At 33.7% G+C, this 16,931-nt stretch overlaps 2 protein-coding genes across 2 annotated transcripts in view; one reads left to right on the forward strand and one right to left on the reverse strand.

Moving 5' to 3' along the window:
- Positions 1-16,063, reverse strand: part of LOC105347871 (integrator complex subunit 4) — a gene marked incomplete in the record, with an annotated part of 69,018 nt that extends 52,955 nt beyond the window's left edge. The window contains 11 exon segments of the mRNA XM_066070018.1: positions 6,661-6,824; positions 8,348-8,613; positions 8,715-8,935; positions 10,595-10,910; positions 11,184-11,274; positions 11,389-11,492; positions 11,585-11,746; positions 12,939-13,100; positions 13,209-13,381; positions 15,128-15,357; positions 16,011-16,063. Coding sequence (XP_065926090.1) covers positions 6,661-6,824; positions 8,348-8,613; positions 8,715-8,935; positions 10,595-10,910; positions 11,184-11,274; positions 11,389-11,492; positions 11,585-11,746; positions 12,939-13,100; positions 13,209-13,381; positions 15,128-15,357; positions 16,011-16,063 — 1,942 coding nt within the window.
- Positions 1,731-6,053, forward strand: LOC117690290 (H/ACA ribonucleoprotein complex subunit 2-like protein). Its single transcript, XM_034473951.2, has 4 exons — positions 1,731-1,946; positions 3,806-3,878; positions 4,531-4,636; positions 5,481-6,053. The coding sequence occupies exons 1-4, from the start codon at positions 1,781-1,783 to the stop codon at positions 5,604-5,606; spliced, it is 471 nt and encodes a 156-aa protein (XP_034329842.1). The 5' UTR covers positions 1,731-1,780; the 3' UTR covers positions 5,607-6,053.
- Positions 16,064-16,931: the final 868 nt, after the last annotated feature.

The raw sequence follows: 16,931 nt of genomic DNA on the forward strand, positions 1-16,931 counted from the left end.
GTTACTCTATATATTCCTATGTAAAACTTCGACCCCCCATTGTGGCCCCACCCTACCCCCTGGGGTCATGAATTTCACAACTTTGAATCTACACTACCTGAGGATGCTTCCACACAAGTTTCAGCTTTCCTGGCTTTCTGGTTCTTGAGAAGAAGATTTTTGAAAATTTCTCGAAATTTTTCATTAATTTCTAATTATCTCCCCTTGAAAACGAGTGTGGCCCTTAATTTTCACAACTTTGAATCCCCATTGCCTAAGGATGATTTGTGCCAAGTTTGGTTGAAATTGGCCCAGTAGTTCTTGAGAAGATGTTGAAAATGTGAAAAGTTTACGGACAGACAGACAGACGGACGGACAGACAGACAGACGGACGACAGACAAAATGTGATCAGAATAGCTCACTTGAGCTTTCAGCTCAGGTGAGCTAAAAAAAACTGGCCTTTCCGAGACTAGAATTTATTTACATTACCTGTACTACTTGGCTAAACTCTGCAACAGCTCTCTTCTTCAGGAGTGCAGCCATGTTGAATGCTCAAATCTTTATATATCTATAATTTCTACAAATAAATCTTGCTAATAAGAAAATATCTCAATTCAAACTATAATTATGAGCATCCATATTAATTTCTAATTGTTAATTTGTTCATCTTAAATGGGTTGAAAAAAAATTATTATTTTAACTCAGGGCTTTTGATAGTCTGTACATGTTACTTCAGGATGGTTGACAATTCAATCCAACCTAAACTGACAATACTTTTCATGCATTATGCATATAATATTTTTTTGAAATTTGTATCATAAAAGTTAACAATGCTATGAATGTTGTTACAAATTGCATTTAGAAAAAGTTTTGAAAATGCTAAGCATTAATGTATGAATGCTACTAGATTTTTACAAATGAGCCACAGGGGCTCGCCACGAAGTTTTTCAACTTTTTATACCTACCACCTCTAAACAATAAAATACACAAGGTGTAAACAATAAAACACACAAGGTGTATTTTATTGTATATTGGTGGTAGATATAAAAGGATGAACAACTTCGTGTTGAGCCCCTGTGTTGTTTTTTTTAAACTTCCACTCCAAAAAGTCTGCGACTCTAAACATATTTAAAAAAATATGCAATTCGAACTTATTTAATTAACTAATACACTGACCTAAACCCTAAACAAATACAGTGAATTAAGTCAGCAAATTTGGGTTACGTCAAACTATTTTAAAAACAGTCTCTATACTCATAAATATACTACATGTAGTAAGCTGAAAAAATGTGTACGTTTGTTGGTTTCATTTAAAACTTCATTAGTGTGTAATGATAACATTTCCAGGGTATAAAGAAATGTTCCTGAGTTTAAGTTCTCCTTAGCTTTCAACATTTAATCTGAATGAAATAAAAAAAATACAGTTTTACATGTTTTTTTGCAAATCATAATCGTAGTGTCCAAGAAGAAGGTTCTTTGGTCGCCATCTTTGTAAAGACAGTGTGTACTATGAATAATTCGGAATTCCATTTTTGAAACAGTGGATTTTTTATTTTAAAAACCTTTTGTAGTTAGAATATTAAAAAATGTTGAAAGTTTGAAAGTCAAACAATAAAATTACTGACAAATCATAACATTAAATACCCTTGAAACACTTATTTCGTATCTATGTACGAGTTGTTTAAACGCAATTCTTGTCAGAGTATGATAAACGTTTGATTGATAGTGAAAAAGATCTTAAATTTCAAAGCGGTTGAATAGTGTAGATTTATTTTTACATTAACACGTGCATTTAAAAAAATGGGAAAAGAAAAGAAAGAGAAAAGAAAATCTGAAGGAGGAGAAGAGGTAGAGGAAAAGGATGGGAAAGAGGCATGGGCAGAAAAAACGAAGTATCTTAGTCCTATATCAAAGCCACTTGCCAGTCGGAAGTTAACCAAAAGACTGTACAAAGTTATTAAAAAAGGTGCATGCATGTGAAATGTACACAACATTTGAGAATTATCCAACAGAGATTATGTTTCTAGATTAATTAAGCGCTAAAAATACGTTGTAAGGTGTGCATGGAAATGAAAACTAATGCTACAGTATTTGAATATTTGATAATGTGCCATTGCTTGTGTAAAAAAAAAAAATCGTTAAGGATCACAAAAAATGAGTTGCCTCTGATCGAAAAGACATATTGTTTTATTTAAAGGATTTTGTTGATGGCAATATGTAACTTATTCCATAGCAGAGTGGATACAATGTCGGGCTTGTGATCCATGCATCCCCGAGTTCCATTCCCACAGGGCTTTTGTCGGTACATTGAATTACCGAAATGACAGTAATTACAGAAATGGTACTTGAAATTACCGAAATGACACTAAAATCTTCAGGAATGACACTTCAAATACATTGAAATGGGGATATATTATATTATACGTTTATGTCTTTCAGGTAAATGCTTCATAACCAAAAAGAAATAAAAACCTTAAAGAACGATAACTGTTACAACGACAATAATGATTTATTATTTGTATAAAATAAATTATGGAAAAAAATTCAATTTAAATTAATATTTTCTAATTAACAATACATATAACAATTAATGAGGAATTTTAATTGCATGCTTTTAAATATCAGAGGGTCCAATTACATTCATGCTCATATCATAATTTTCTAACTATCCTATCATTTTCCGTCTTGCAATTATACCAATTATTTACAATGATAAAGACACTTATTGATAAAATTTAATATATTTGTGGTGAAAAACACTTTTTAAATAAAAATTAAGTGTCATTTCTTTAGATTTAGGTGTCATTCCAGTAATTTCAGGCATCATTTCGGTAAATACTGTCATTTCTGTAATTCGGGTTTGCGGGCTTTTGTTGTTTCTTACTGTATTGAATTTTTTAGATACTCATTTTTTATTCCCAAACTTCAGATTTTTTCATTTATTTGACATGTACGGTTTATTTATCATCATATCTTTCATAATCAAATAATTTACTGTTAATTAATTTAAGTGACTTTTTCCAGGTGTGTTATATCACCTTAAAAAATGGGTGCCTTGGAGAAAACATAATAAGGAAGGACACCCTTTTGGATAACGCCTCACTTTATCAGCTAATTTCTCATTTAACTTGATAAACTTGACATATATGCAGTTATTCCATATTCCCTCATTATACAATTCTTCTTTGTTTCCACCTCTGGTTTAATTCTTCTTTTTTAAACATACATGAACCAACTTGTTGATTTTTTGCATAAACATTCAAAATCAACAACTCCTTGGCTTCTGCAGAAAGCAAAAGAATGGCACATGAGATCTCTGTAATAAGATTGTTTACTGGAAAACCAAAGTTGTTGATTTTTGATGTACATACGAGAAATAAATAAAGTTTGTTATATATCGATGTAAAAGGAAATTAATTGCAGGTGCCTAACTTGGGCATGTGTATTTCATAAGTTATAAACATTCTTTTATAAAAAAAAAAAAGTTATGCTACTGTTTATGTGTTCAGCATTTGAATAAAAGGGTAAAATCAAATGCATCAGAACTGGTTTTGATAAACTTCAACTTGTGAGTCATTGGCCACTGAAAACTTTTCTGAAGAATGAAGAAGCATCATGAAGCATCATGAAATTCATTGTTTAAGAGAAAAAAATGAAATAAAAATATTTTTCGAGAAATGCTCAAACATAGCTGTTGATTTGAACTGGGACAAAAAAATGTCAACTGCATGCATGTTAGCACTAATTCTCAGCATAACGAGGATTTCATAAAACCAACTGTAGTGTGATGAACAAAGTCTGAAATATTTAAGTTTTTCATTACAGCACAATCAAAGAAAAACATTGTGTCTGGAATAAAGTTTGTGCAGAAAAGCATCAGGAAAGGGGATCATAGTGGGTGAGTATACTTATAATTTATTTATTTGGACAGAGATTCAAAGAACCTGTTACATCATTATAAAAAAAATGTAAAACCTCTGGCGTTCATCATGCATACCAATGAAAACACATTGTTGAATAAAAAAACAAAAAAAACGCCACAATTAAACCATTCCATATGGTGGGATTCATTTTTGTTTCAATCAGACAAAAAATTTTCATCAAAGATTTCTCAGCAACTTTTAATCGCAGATGCTTGAAATTTATAAACACTCTTTATTTAGGTATATGTGGTCTTCATTTTTGTACCTATTAGACAATTAACTTCTTAATAAATTATGACTTTATTTTTTTTGCCTAAATTTTTTAACAAATCTTTGTGTAATGGGATTCCATCTAGCGCAATTTTTGTGCGCCGTAAATCACAGTTTTTTACTATGGGAGGCACTGTAGCTCCCAGGTCGTCCATCAGAATTTTTTCAGACCGGGAGCTACAGACCTGCAGCTAGGATTCCATTATGAACAAATTTGACAAATTTATTTTGTTATTTCACTTCAGAGGGGGGTATCACTAGTGAGTACTTACTCACAGATATGATGTTTTAACTGCATTGTATAAGAACATTATCTTAGTGTTTGCACGGTAATTGCACCATATACATGTATTTCAGAATAATGATACTGGCAGGGGATGTGTCTCCAATAGATGTCATCTCCCACATTCCTATACTCTGTGAAGAAAATCAAATCCCATACTGCTATGTACCCTCCAAAACGGTTAGTATATCTGTACTATAAAAAGGTCAAGGGTGTTAGAAATCTGTTGAAGTTTTGATGAATCCAGGTTAGCCATACATGTCACAGGGAATTAAAAATTAATTGATTTATAAGGCTTTTGAAGCGAGTTGGTAGTGTTTTATCTGGGTCAGAGTTCGACCCCTTTCTTTATTTATGGTTACATTGAAATTACCTGTAATGTTAAAACGGGCTTGGCCCTGGTGATACATGTCACAAAGTACTTGATAAACTTTTCTATCAAATATAGAACCATTTTAACAAGACCTTAGACCTTCAATAGGGCATAGCTGTTCATTTCTTGTGTCAAAACAAGTTAAAAATGACACGGTTTCAGGCGAAATATGCACCGATTGTGTAGACTTGGCTCAAAAGCCAGACAAATCTTGTTGATTTCAAAGAGCAATGGCTGAGTGGCTAGCAATGAAATCGACAAGCCTACATCACATTGCAGTTTGACATAACTACCCAAAGTCCAAGCTCTTGTTAAAATGGTTCTAGATGGTCTGAGAGAGCAATATCTAAAATAGTAATGTAGCTCTCCCAAAGTGGGGTTTTTGGGGGAAAGGACTATAAAGGATCTCTGTAGTGGTTCCAAAGCAGGAACGATTCAGTCCTTAAATATTAGTTTGTATATCAGTTGTAAAATTAATTTTGCACCATTGTGAATATCCTATGAAATTTTAGCCTTCTCTCAATGTGTAGCCAAAAGGGGAAGGAACTGTTTAATATTTAAATGTAGAATCTTTTGAAATTTGTTATCAATAAATGCTATAATTGTCCTGCTGTTAGAGTAACCATTATTCTGATTCTTGCATCATTTCAGGATCTTGGAGGGGCCTGTGGAAACAGACGATCTATGACCATGTTGATTGTGAAGCCAAATGAAGATTATCAAGATTTGTTTGAGGAGTGCAAGACTGAAATTCAAAACCTTCCCATGCCAATCTAGGCAGTGGGTTTTATATATAAAGGGGAGGGGGTGCAGTTCTCACGAAATGCATTATTTGTTTTAGTTTTAGTAGTGTTGATGTATGAAACATAGAGGTATTGATGCAAGATAATGAAAGCATATCCAGTTGTTTTTTTTGTTAATCTCTATGTCAAATTTCACCTTTGAATTTTGAAGCTGTTTGAAATGAAAAGTTGCAATGGTTGCAATTTATCATAATTCTTTGATTAACTGTAATAGTTTTCGTAAAACAAGTTGTTTCTATAATCATGTTTTTCATCAATTTCAACGCATTTCATCATTTTTATCAAATCATGGAAATGTATAGAACAGAACCTTGTGTGAAAAGAAATAATGTAGAAATGAATTGCTTGTTACGAACATGATAAAATCTTATTATTTTATATGTATGGTATGTATATGTACAAAAAATAAATGAAAACAACATTATTTTGTTAGCTTTTTTCTTTGTTTGTTTATTGATGTTGCCTTGAGTCTGGCTTGAGATATCAAGTGAATGGCGTTTGAGTTTTTAAAATAGAATACAACATATAAAAACAAAAAATGATTACATTACTGTTAATTAATGATCACATCATTGTTTGCAATTTTGAACAAAAAACACACACAACTGATTTTTAGTTTATTTGACATTTTATATGAACCAAACCTAGCTTTGAAGTAAGCTCCATCACCAAAATCTTGTTTCATAAAAAAAAAAAACTAAGTATTTCTCGCTATTAACAGTATTTGACAGAATACGGTATTGAGGGTTATTTTCGTCCCTTCTAAACTTGCAAGCAGCCTTGCCCCATCTTGAATTCACCAAAATGCAGGTGTGTTAAAATCTATAAAGATATGATTTGAGACATTGGAATTTGTCAAGTCGCCAACTGACAGCGAGGGCAAAAGGGGCAGAATTAAAACGGGGCGAATATCTCTGTATATAGTAAGTGTGCAGCTATCTATCACATTCTCTAATCTATTGAAGAAAACTTAGTCTCCAGAGTCTTTGTACACCAAAACACGACAAATTCACAGCACAACACGCCACTGGCAATGAAAATTCCTGCCAAAAGGATGAAGAAGGCTGTCTGCACATCATCTGGTTTGATGGTGTGTTGATTCAGCAGCTGGCTGACCTCGCTGCAGTTGTTCTGTAGCTTGTATTTCTGGTGGATACTCCCCAGTATTCCACTGTCTTGTAACTGAGCTAATCTGAATAATAGAAATGATACAGATGGAAACCACCTTAAATTATGAAGTTAATGATGTTAACATGGTGTATTGTGCATGTACATACTTGCAATAAAGACGTTAATATGTTGTATTTTGAATTATAAGTGCATCTTATTACACAAATGAACCTCAATGCCCCAACTGTAGCTCAAAAGACTCCAATACTATAGGTACATACAAATGAATTTTATGCAACTAAATGTTACCTAAAATGAAATTTTAAGTATACTATAATGTACTTTAAGAAACTGTTCAGCTCAATGATATCCAAGACAAACTCATTGATCCTTTCTTTCACAACTTTTTCTCTCTGCTCACTTGACACCACACAAAACAACAAGTTAGGTTAATGTACACGTTCGATGTGTTTGACATCAGGAAGCCTATCTAAATCATGGATGGTCATGGAGTACACTGGAACATCATTGAACTTTATTGGGCATCATCAAATTCACAGGCGACTTAGAAAAATTATGGATTTTTTTACAATGAAAAATACTGGCGAAAAATATGCCGTAAATTGTAACAAAAGAATCGAATTCGAAGCCAGATTGCCATAAAATAACTTACCTATCTCTCTCTCTCTCTCTCTCTCTCTCTCTCTCTCTCTCTCTCTCTCTCTCGTTATTATTTTTAACGTCTTGTTATTATACACATATGTACAGTATAACTGAATAGATATCAACTGTCTTTACAAAAATTGGGGTCACCATTGATTGAGGTTCATTGGAGTATCACCTAGATACATCAAAGCTCTTTAGGGTATCAGTTGAGTGTTACTGCCTCTATTCAGAGTTGTCTTTCCCGCTACGCTCCCACATAAACCTCTGTCAAATCCCGATACACACGATTCTTGTACAAAGTTTGACAAATGTATATAATTGAAGTAATTTCTTCTTTTAAAATTATGCTTAATCATTTTTCCCTTCATTTTAAATATTCTACACCTTAAACATTTTTATTTCAAAGCTCCTGTAAGAACTGGCGGAGGCGAAATTAAAATCTGATCATATGATCTATATTTAGTTTTGAAAAAGCAGTTTCTGCACGTTCCCGGGTCATCGTTGATTCATACAAATTTTCAGCAAAGTAATCTCCGATGGTCTTAACGCGTTAATATCCTCACTTAATGTTGATTATACAGGAGAATCAAAACAACAATGCCTCGCCATGCATATGCTTGTTTTCATCAAATGACAATTTTTCCGGCGTTGACAGAGGTGTAAGCGAAGTTTGCGTATAGCACAACTTCTGGTGAGAAAATGATATCATTTGTGTTAATTGGGGTTAAAAGATGCACCATTTAATTACCATAATGATAGTTATGGATTAAGATTTGCAATCAGATAACTTTTTACAATCCAGAGGTACAGTATAGTCGCGAAAATCGCGGATATTTCTAATACGCGAATTTAACGTTGGTTCGCAGTATATCATTTATTAAACCTAACTACAAGCTGCTTGCATAAATATTTTAACCGTTATGATCACCTTTAGCTTACTTGAGAGAGAATATCTCTTTGAGCGGTGAATCCTCGGGAACGCCAAACGCACTGTTGTCCTCCACAAATCTCTCGGTGGACAGCAGGGAGCGGCAGTCCGAGAAACTGACCGTCTGAAGATGTGGAACAGGGGAGATAAATACGTACTTCTCCGTCATCAATTTCCGGAAGTGAATGTCACCGCTGATGGATAACACCTCTTGATCCTCTGTCGCAAATTGACGCGCCCCTTGGTAGATCTTCTGGTAAACTTCAATGTTTGATTTCTGCAAATATTTGAGCAGTAGAAAATCAAAGCCAAGAGAAAGAAAATGGATTTTAAGAGGATAAAGGAATAGAGAGAAGAGTTAGGGACAAGTCAGATTACCTGGAGCACAGAATCCAGGTAGGTCCCCGATACGTAGCCCCACTTGTATTCGGTTTGAGACACAAGATCCTCCAGAGTCTCGAAGTGTATCTTCTCCCTGCGGGCCAGCGCCATGCTGGCGACCAGACTCCCACAGTACACGGCGGCCAGCGACACGCACGAGATCCAGAAGATGCACGTGAATACCCGGCCACTGGAAGAACTGGGCAGTCGGTGACCAGCTAAAGGAATGTCAAGGGATAGAAACTTATTTTAGATTTGTGGATCCATCGCAAAAAATATTGAAATCATATTTCATGAAGCAGAATCGGATCTTTGATGGTTGCAATATCTGTACACCTGATACGCATTTCATTGCATACATGTACTATAGTCTGTCCTAAGTTATTGCTTCCATCAATTTTTGATGATTTTCAATAAAAATACAAGAGAAATACAATTGAAATCGATGAAAGGGAATATATCCAAAAAATCTTCATTGAATAATTATCCCTTTTCACTCATAAAATTTCACAGGAACGAAAACAATTTTCTTGCGGAGATTTGTAATGGGAAATTTTTACATCTTTTCTCCATTCGGAATACTTTCGGAATACATCGCGCAATTTTTTAACTTTATCATCCGGGCTTATTAATGGCTGATACAATACAAACTCTCCGTAGACTTTCAATTTCTGGATGTGTATTGAAACCTGAAGCGGTAGAGGGGGCGTTTCAAAACAGATAATCTGGACATTTTTCATATTAGTGGATGAACGTAGTTTGAGCACAAAGGTATTTATTGAAATATCAAGCAAAAAGTGGTGGAAGCAAAAACTCGGGACAGAGTATAGTAAACTAGCAATGGCTAGGTTTTAAAATTGAAAACTATCTATGTATTATTATCATGTTCAATTTAAGGAAGGAGTCTTCTCTTTATCAAACATACTTCTTATAATAAGAAATTCATGAAATTTTGACATAGTCAAACGGATCATATTACCAAATGATTCTATCAGTTTAATCAAATTTGACCTTTTTGTTTTCGCACAAAGGTCAGGTCAAGGTCATTAACTTTTTTCCTCAACGTAGAGGATGATAAAAATAAGTGTAGCTCTTTGTAGTTCTGTAGACATTTGTTTAAGATTTGAAGATTTTATTCTTCAATGAAATGATAGAATATCAGAATGTCATTCAGCGTATAGTACTAAATTGGAAAAAATATTTATACATGTACTAAAATTGATATTGCTTAGCCCGCATTTCCTCTAATTTTCTAAAAAAAAATTAGAAGAAATTTTGATTATTTTTTTAAGCTTCCAATAATAAAATATTTCTGATTTTTATGTGTAATGAAGACTTCATATAAAGATATACATTGACATAAAAGCTAATGTATTGACCATTTAATAAGAGAGAAAAACTGATTTTAGTGATTTTTTTCACAAAAATCAATGTATAGAATGGGCGCTTTAAAAGCTTTTAAAATGTAATTTGATAGGCAAATCATATTCTTAAAACATATTCTGAAATCCAAGTATCATATCATTATGAGTTAAAAAATCCAACATTAATGTCATTGTTTTTAAAATGCTAAAACAGACTCATTAATCTGCAGCAATTCTGAATTGCGAAACATGTGATATTTTCCTACGCCAATATTTACACCAAAAATATAGTTCTCGTTAGATTCTAAACATTGATTACTTTTTCTATGCCAAGCTGTATAATATTAAAAAAGAAAGAAAAATATACTATTTTTATTTCCATTCATCATGATTTAATGAGCAATTAATCAAATTTACGTTTGACAAGTCGAAAACCAGAAAAGACTCCTTCCTTAATGTCAGTCAATTCAAAGCAATCCAAATCAAGTCATGCAATAAACTAATTGATTTTACCTTGTAGCACCAGTGCACCGTAAATGTACTCCACAATATCGGCGAGATCTTTTTTCTCGGAAGGTTTTCTTCCGTTCCAGATCCAGCTCAGATGTTCCATCGTGTACAGTAGTAAACTGGCCAGCACCAGAACAGTGGCTATTGACAGAAGGACGTCGGAGGAAAACATGTCCAGGTAGATCCGCCATTTCACTGTCTTTGGGTCCGGCATGCGCATAATAAACCCGAAGTTGGAGTAAAAGAAAGGAATGGTGAAATCCACCACTTTTTTGCGGTCCTCTTGGACTGTCAGTGGTACCATTGCAATGTCCACTTCCTGGCAAACAAGTGCTTAAATTGCAATTTACGGCAATATATTTTGTAGATATACTAGTGTATTATAACAGCAAATTACTTACAGATTATGTATATCCAAATTGATATGATGTATGTTGTTTCCATGTATTACAACGAATGAAGTTCGTTTTATGACTTGTTGGGGTTGCTAATGTTGGTACTGGTCCACAGAAATTGAGCCACAACGATATTCATATTTAATGATTCAACAGTAAAGTTATAAATAGACCAATCCACCCCTCTGATACCGTACCCGTCTATGAAGCATCCCGATCATCCCTGTCCAGTTCCCATCATCCTTCAATATCCCCCACTGCCCGTCTTCCGGTGGGATGACCCGATAACTGACACCAAAGATAATTATTCATCTACATTTCAATCAATTAATTATAAAAAAACAACAACAAAGTTTTAAATACTGTGTAGACGACTGAAAGAGGTTTTGGAGACATACTTACGTGAAGTTAAGTTTATTACACAGAATTTTGACAATGTCCCCGCACACACCTCCCTCTATCACCAGATCTCCATTTCTCTCGCCCAACTCCACATAACCTTTATACTTAAACAGTAGAATAAAAAATGGTCTATGTTACAATAACAATAAATTTTCAGGTACTTTATAATGAATACAGTATTATGAACTTAATTTACTTGGACAGCAGTTGTTAGCAGTTGTCTCCCGTTGAATCCAAAATGTGAGTTTGGAAACAGATCCATCTTGTCATTCCAGTCGATTTCGACTTTTTCAAATTCTCTAGTGTTGTTTTCCCGCCACATTAAAGTCGACAGATCAGCCTTGTTTGCTGTCGTTTTCTGTTATGATAGACAACTGTGGACTAGTGAACAGGGTTTACTCAGGGTTGTTCTAGAAAGTGCAAATTATTTTTCAAGTTTAAGGTGGAATAACACACCTGGAAAAAGTCACTCAAATTAACAGTGAATTATTTGATTATAAAAGATATAATGATAAAGAAACTGTACATATGTGTCAATTAAGCAAAACATTTGCAGTATGGGGGGAAAAATGAATATCTAAAAAATTCAATTCAGCAAGTAACAACAAAAACCCATATGAGATTCGAACTCGTGATGTACGGATCACAAGCTCGACACTTTATCCACTTGTCTATGGAGTAATTTATATGTTTCTGGCGATAAAATCCTTTTAATAAAACAATATGGTGTTTCGATCAGAGGTCAGCCATTTTGTGATGATGTGTTATTCCACCTTAATTAAACATTCCTAAACAGATGTATCAAAACGTGTAAATCACAGACACCTGACCTTAATATATATTTTTCTTATAATAAATCATATATCAGGTTGGGGTTATATATTTATTATTATGAGAAAAATATATGCTAAAAACGTCAGGTCCCTGCGGTGTTGGCGGCAAATGAAGAAAATTATATATATTGTTTATACTTCCATACATTTTGTCTATAACGACAGAAAATATCATTCCTGGACATATATATCTACATATTTAATTTAGAAACGAGATTTAAGTGGACAAAGAGATGTTGTTATAATATGAAACTATATTGCTGAGGATTTATGTGTAATGAATAAATCACAGACAAACAAAATAATGAACAGGGGGTTTTTAGTTAAATTTAATTAATTAATGCAAATATATCTGCTTCACAATATCGCACATTGACCTTGTAGTTAGGATGTATGGGTACCTTATGACTGGAATCTACTTGCTTAACTTTTATTTTCGATTAGTGTATTACATGTATATCAAGAAAGAACTCATTCCAGCTCTGATCATTAATCAATTAATTCATATCTGTTTAATAGATATCAATTACTAAGTCCTCCTTTTTGTGAGTAAACTTTCTATTAGTACGTTATTTTTGCATTATGGCATTAACATGTACTATATAGTATATAATCCTTCAACTTAGACCTTCATATACAATGCATGTACAGGTAAATATCGGTATCTCGAACTTGGGGGGGGGGGGGGGGGGACTTGTGTGAGTGTGTTGAATCTACCTGTATAAGTAGCACATTGTCCATGGCTACATCAGACCAGAACTGTACATCATCCCCTGTGTTGTTGGCTGCCTCCGCGCGGTACATATACACCACCCAATAAGACATGGCGTACAGCGCTGTTCTCCGTATGTTTTCCGGTTGCCTATCAAACATCGTCGCCTGCAAATTCGTCAATGAATGATAAAATAGAAATGTATATATATATGATAATTGTTTGACGTCAAATTCAAGAATTTTTTAAGAGAGAGAGAGAGAGAGAGGGGGGACCTCTTTCAGAACGGATTCGATGAAAGACCAATTTCCAATCACAACCGCATGTACTTCCGGGTCCCTGTGTTGCCATAGAGATTCTATGTACTCCTCATTCAGACATATTGGACGCAGTGAGCTTTGAACATACAGGTTTCCGAGCTGTTCCGCTAGGTCGAAGGCAATGGATGCTACAACGGTTCACAAAATATGAAGTTTTGTAACCCGTTTACCTGTACCTCTGTTGGACAATTCGGTTTGATATACGGCATGTATACCCGAATTTCCCATAATCAAATATCGTATGTATCTGCTTCTCAAAATGACATGGATGTAAATAGTTCAATGCAATATCAAAGGAGGGGGGGGGGGGGGGATACGTCAAGCTCTTGGATTGCAACAAAATGTTGTAAATGTATAAAAGTGGATTTTTTGCAATTGTAAAACAATGGTTACAAGACCAATATATTCAAAAATGGTCAAGTGAAAGTACTAGTAATGACTCGTCAAAAGGGCCAGTTATCAAGATTTTAAAGAATAATTTTAGTTATAAAGGTAACATAAATACACTAGTATTGTCACACAAACTTAGAAAGATTTTTATGAAATTTAGAACCTCAAACCACAATGTCCCAGGGGAGACTGGGAGATGGTACAGTATTCCTTAAACTAAACCAATAGAGTGTGTAAACTGTGTAATTCAGGTCAAATTGCTGACGAATTTTATTATCTTAATTCTTGAATGTAAAGAGTTTTGACGTTTAGACATACATATCTTGAGGATAAATACTGTTCAGCGCTAAGTACTATTAATTTCTGCGTGAATATGTCTTGTACTAATGGCACAACTCTGAAAAAAAAATTGTTATTTTATTATCAGTGCAAAATATACAGTCTGATATAAAAGTATGTCCTTCATTATTATACTTTTTCTTTCTTCATTGTATATATTGTATATTTATGCTTATTTACTCTTTATTTACTATCTATCTTTTCATTTATATAAGATGTACCTCTGACTTTTGAACTGTATATAATGATTGACCTCATGTACCATTTCATGGCTTGAGTGAATTAACTGAATTGAAATATTATTTGTGTTCGAACAACTGTCTCTAGTTCTTTTATGTAGACTCATAATTCGCAGATTTATTTATGACGAATCATACATCTTGTCATGATATATATTATATAATTTGTATTTTAAAAATTATATGTACACGACTATACTAAATTAAATTAAATTTGATGAAAAAAAATTCAGTAAACGACAGTACCATTGGGTAATTAGATCCACCAAAGTTTACAGTATAAGGGTTGTGAATGCATTGAAACGCAATTGGTAGATGGAACAATACTTTAAGAGACGAACGAAAAAAAAAATCTTAATGCCCTATTTTTTTATTAATAAAAAAAATAACAAAATAAATAAAGTATTCATTTATTAAACTAATTCACATATCCGTTTCGGTGATTCGTCATTATAAATCATTTAAAGGTTGAAAGGAAGACAGAAAGAAAGAAAACATGTCCTCATTTTCGATTAAAAATTGATGCAAAAATTTTGAAAAAAAAACCAAGACGTAAATATCTTGACCGGCAACTGGTCCGAAAGCAGCGTAGAAATACATGTACGAGAACGGAAACTGTGCATCATTCACAGGTGCGATAATAGGAATATCTTGCATGACGCGATCCGATGGCAGAGATTGCAATGCCACAAATCTCTTTTTAGGAACTTTTGACAGTAAATTTACAGGTATCAGGTGCTATACCAGCCTCCTGCTATTCTACTACTTGAAAATCCTGCAGTCTGACACATGGTTACTGCTCTGTCTTTGATGTAACGTGTGACGGTGTGAGTGAGGACTTTCCCCCCCAAAAAAAAAATAGAACAAAGTTTCGAGAAAATGGAAGAATAGAAGTGTCATTCCGACCTGCGTCCTCGGAGAACAAAATGGTGGCGTGAGTCCAGTCCACGGCATGAACAGCCCTCCCTAGTACCTCCAGATCATCCAATGGCGGACTCTCCTCTCGCCCTTGGTCGTCCTTCAGCCTACCCCCACATTCAGGTTCCGTTCCATTCCTAACACACCGGTTTATCGATTTTGTCGGACAGTATGTACTAGTATCTATAATGGCAGACGTACAACGCGGCCATGTTAATCTATAGACACCATTAAAAAAATAAGTTTTATGATACAAAAATCAGTATCGGTGAAATCTAGCTTTCTTTGGAAGTTACATCGAGATATATCTTATATTCTAACCCATTGAAAAAGAATCATTCTTATCTATATGTAACTCAAGATGTACATGTATGTAAATAAAAAAAAAAAAAAATATATATATATATATGTGTGTGTGTGTGTGTGTGTGTGTGTGTGTGTGTGTGTGTGTGTGTGTGTGTGTGTGTGTGTGTTGATGTCATTTTCGTATAATGCATGTCCAGCCAGGTATTGGTATACTGCACATATAGAATGGTACTAACAGAGTTGTTTTGCTTTTTTTTTCTTACATGAAAACCTCGATATTCAATTTCTGATATATATAAAAAAAAACCAACGGGGCATTTGTTAGGCAACTTTGATAGTGGTTTCTGATAAAATACAACAAAAAAAATACGCTATGTAGAAATTGGGAAACAATTTATATCATAAAAAAAAACTTACCAAAATATTGGTCCCCAGAAGACAGTACAAAAGACGATGTAATATAAAACATGAATAGCATAATCCCACGCCCCTTGTGTAGCAACATTCTATATGAATAAACCATTTGTATTCCCGTGTCGTTTGATTTTTTTTTCCATTTTATTACAACTTATTGAAGATGTTCTTGAATTTTTTGATGTCGTCTGATCTTAACGCCATGTTTATCCATATCACGCAATCGACGAAGAATCCCCGCCAGATATCTTTGGTAATTAACAGGAAGTAACGTATGAACAAAAACATGCAATGATTCATTTATAAAGTACATGCAGTTTGATTAATAGGGAAAACAAAATGAAAATATCTTTTATTTTCCCCCTTAAAATTTATTTCTTTGTACCGGAGTTTTCAGCAACATCTCGGCTTTTTACAAAGCACCCAAATGCATGCATATTCTCCTTTCAGAAAATATTAAATTAAATAGCAAAACCCGTATATCTAGGGCTTCTATGAAGTTTGATTTACATTATTTGAATATATATGCATGTGCAATCAAGTTCTTTCTTTTCCTTTTATATGGGTTTAAAACAACTTTCCTGATTTAGCGGGGTTTGTGACAGTACATTTAGAGAGTTATCAGGTGCTACATGTATAACACCCACCTCCTGCCATTGAGCGACAGGAAATTCTGCAGAATAACATATGGTTATAGTCGAATCTGAGCGATGTGAGTGAGTACTTTTTTCAAAAACTGACGCTATCAATTTCTGAATAAGGAAATTTAGCTATTTATTCAATGATGTAGCAGCGGTTATTATTTTCAAAATAGAAAAGAAATAGAAAAGAAGTTTTTTTTTTGCTAATTATTTAACAGTTTTGATGCCGTTTTCCATCAATGAAATTCCAGAAATTTTGTTCTTTTGACATATGTTTATTTTTGCAATCTATAAATAGCGATTACAAATAAAGCTAAAGGTCAGCTAAAGTTCGTCAGTTCTTAGATATATACGTATTCGTTCATGCTGTTCATTATGATTCTATCGATTAGTTCTTATTGTTAAGTTATAACTTCGTGCCATTTTGTTCA

Source organism: Magallana gigas, chromosome 8 (assembly GCF_963853765.1).
Source record: "Magallana gigas chromosome 8, xbMagGiga1.1, whole genome shotgun sequence".
Classification (NCBI taxonomy): domain Eukaryota; kingdom Metazoa; phylum Mollusca; class Bivalvia; order Ostreida; family Ostreidae; genus Magallana; species Magallana gigas.

Bases quoted from the DNA above. Each gene is read 5' to 3' on its own strand.
- LOC117690290 (XM_034473951.2), top strand. From the start codon at position 1,781: ATGGGAAAAGAAAAGAAAGAGAAAAGAAAATCTGAAGGAGGAGAAGAG. The intron at 1,947-3,805 runs GTGCATGCATGT...TTTTCATTACAG, and splicing joins GTACAAAGTTATTAAAAAAG to CACAATCAAAGAAAAACATT. The intron at 4,637-5,480 runs GTTAGTATATCT...GCATCATTTCAG, and splicing joins GCTATGTACCCTCCAAAACG to GATCTTGGAGGGGCCTGTGG.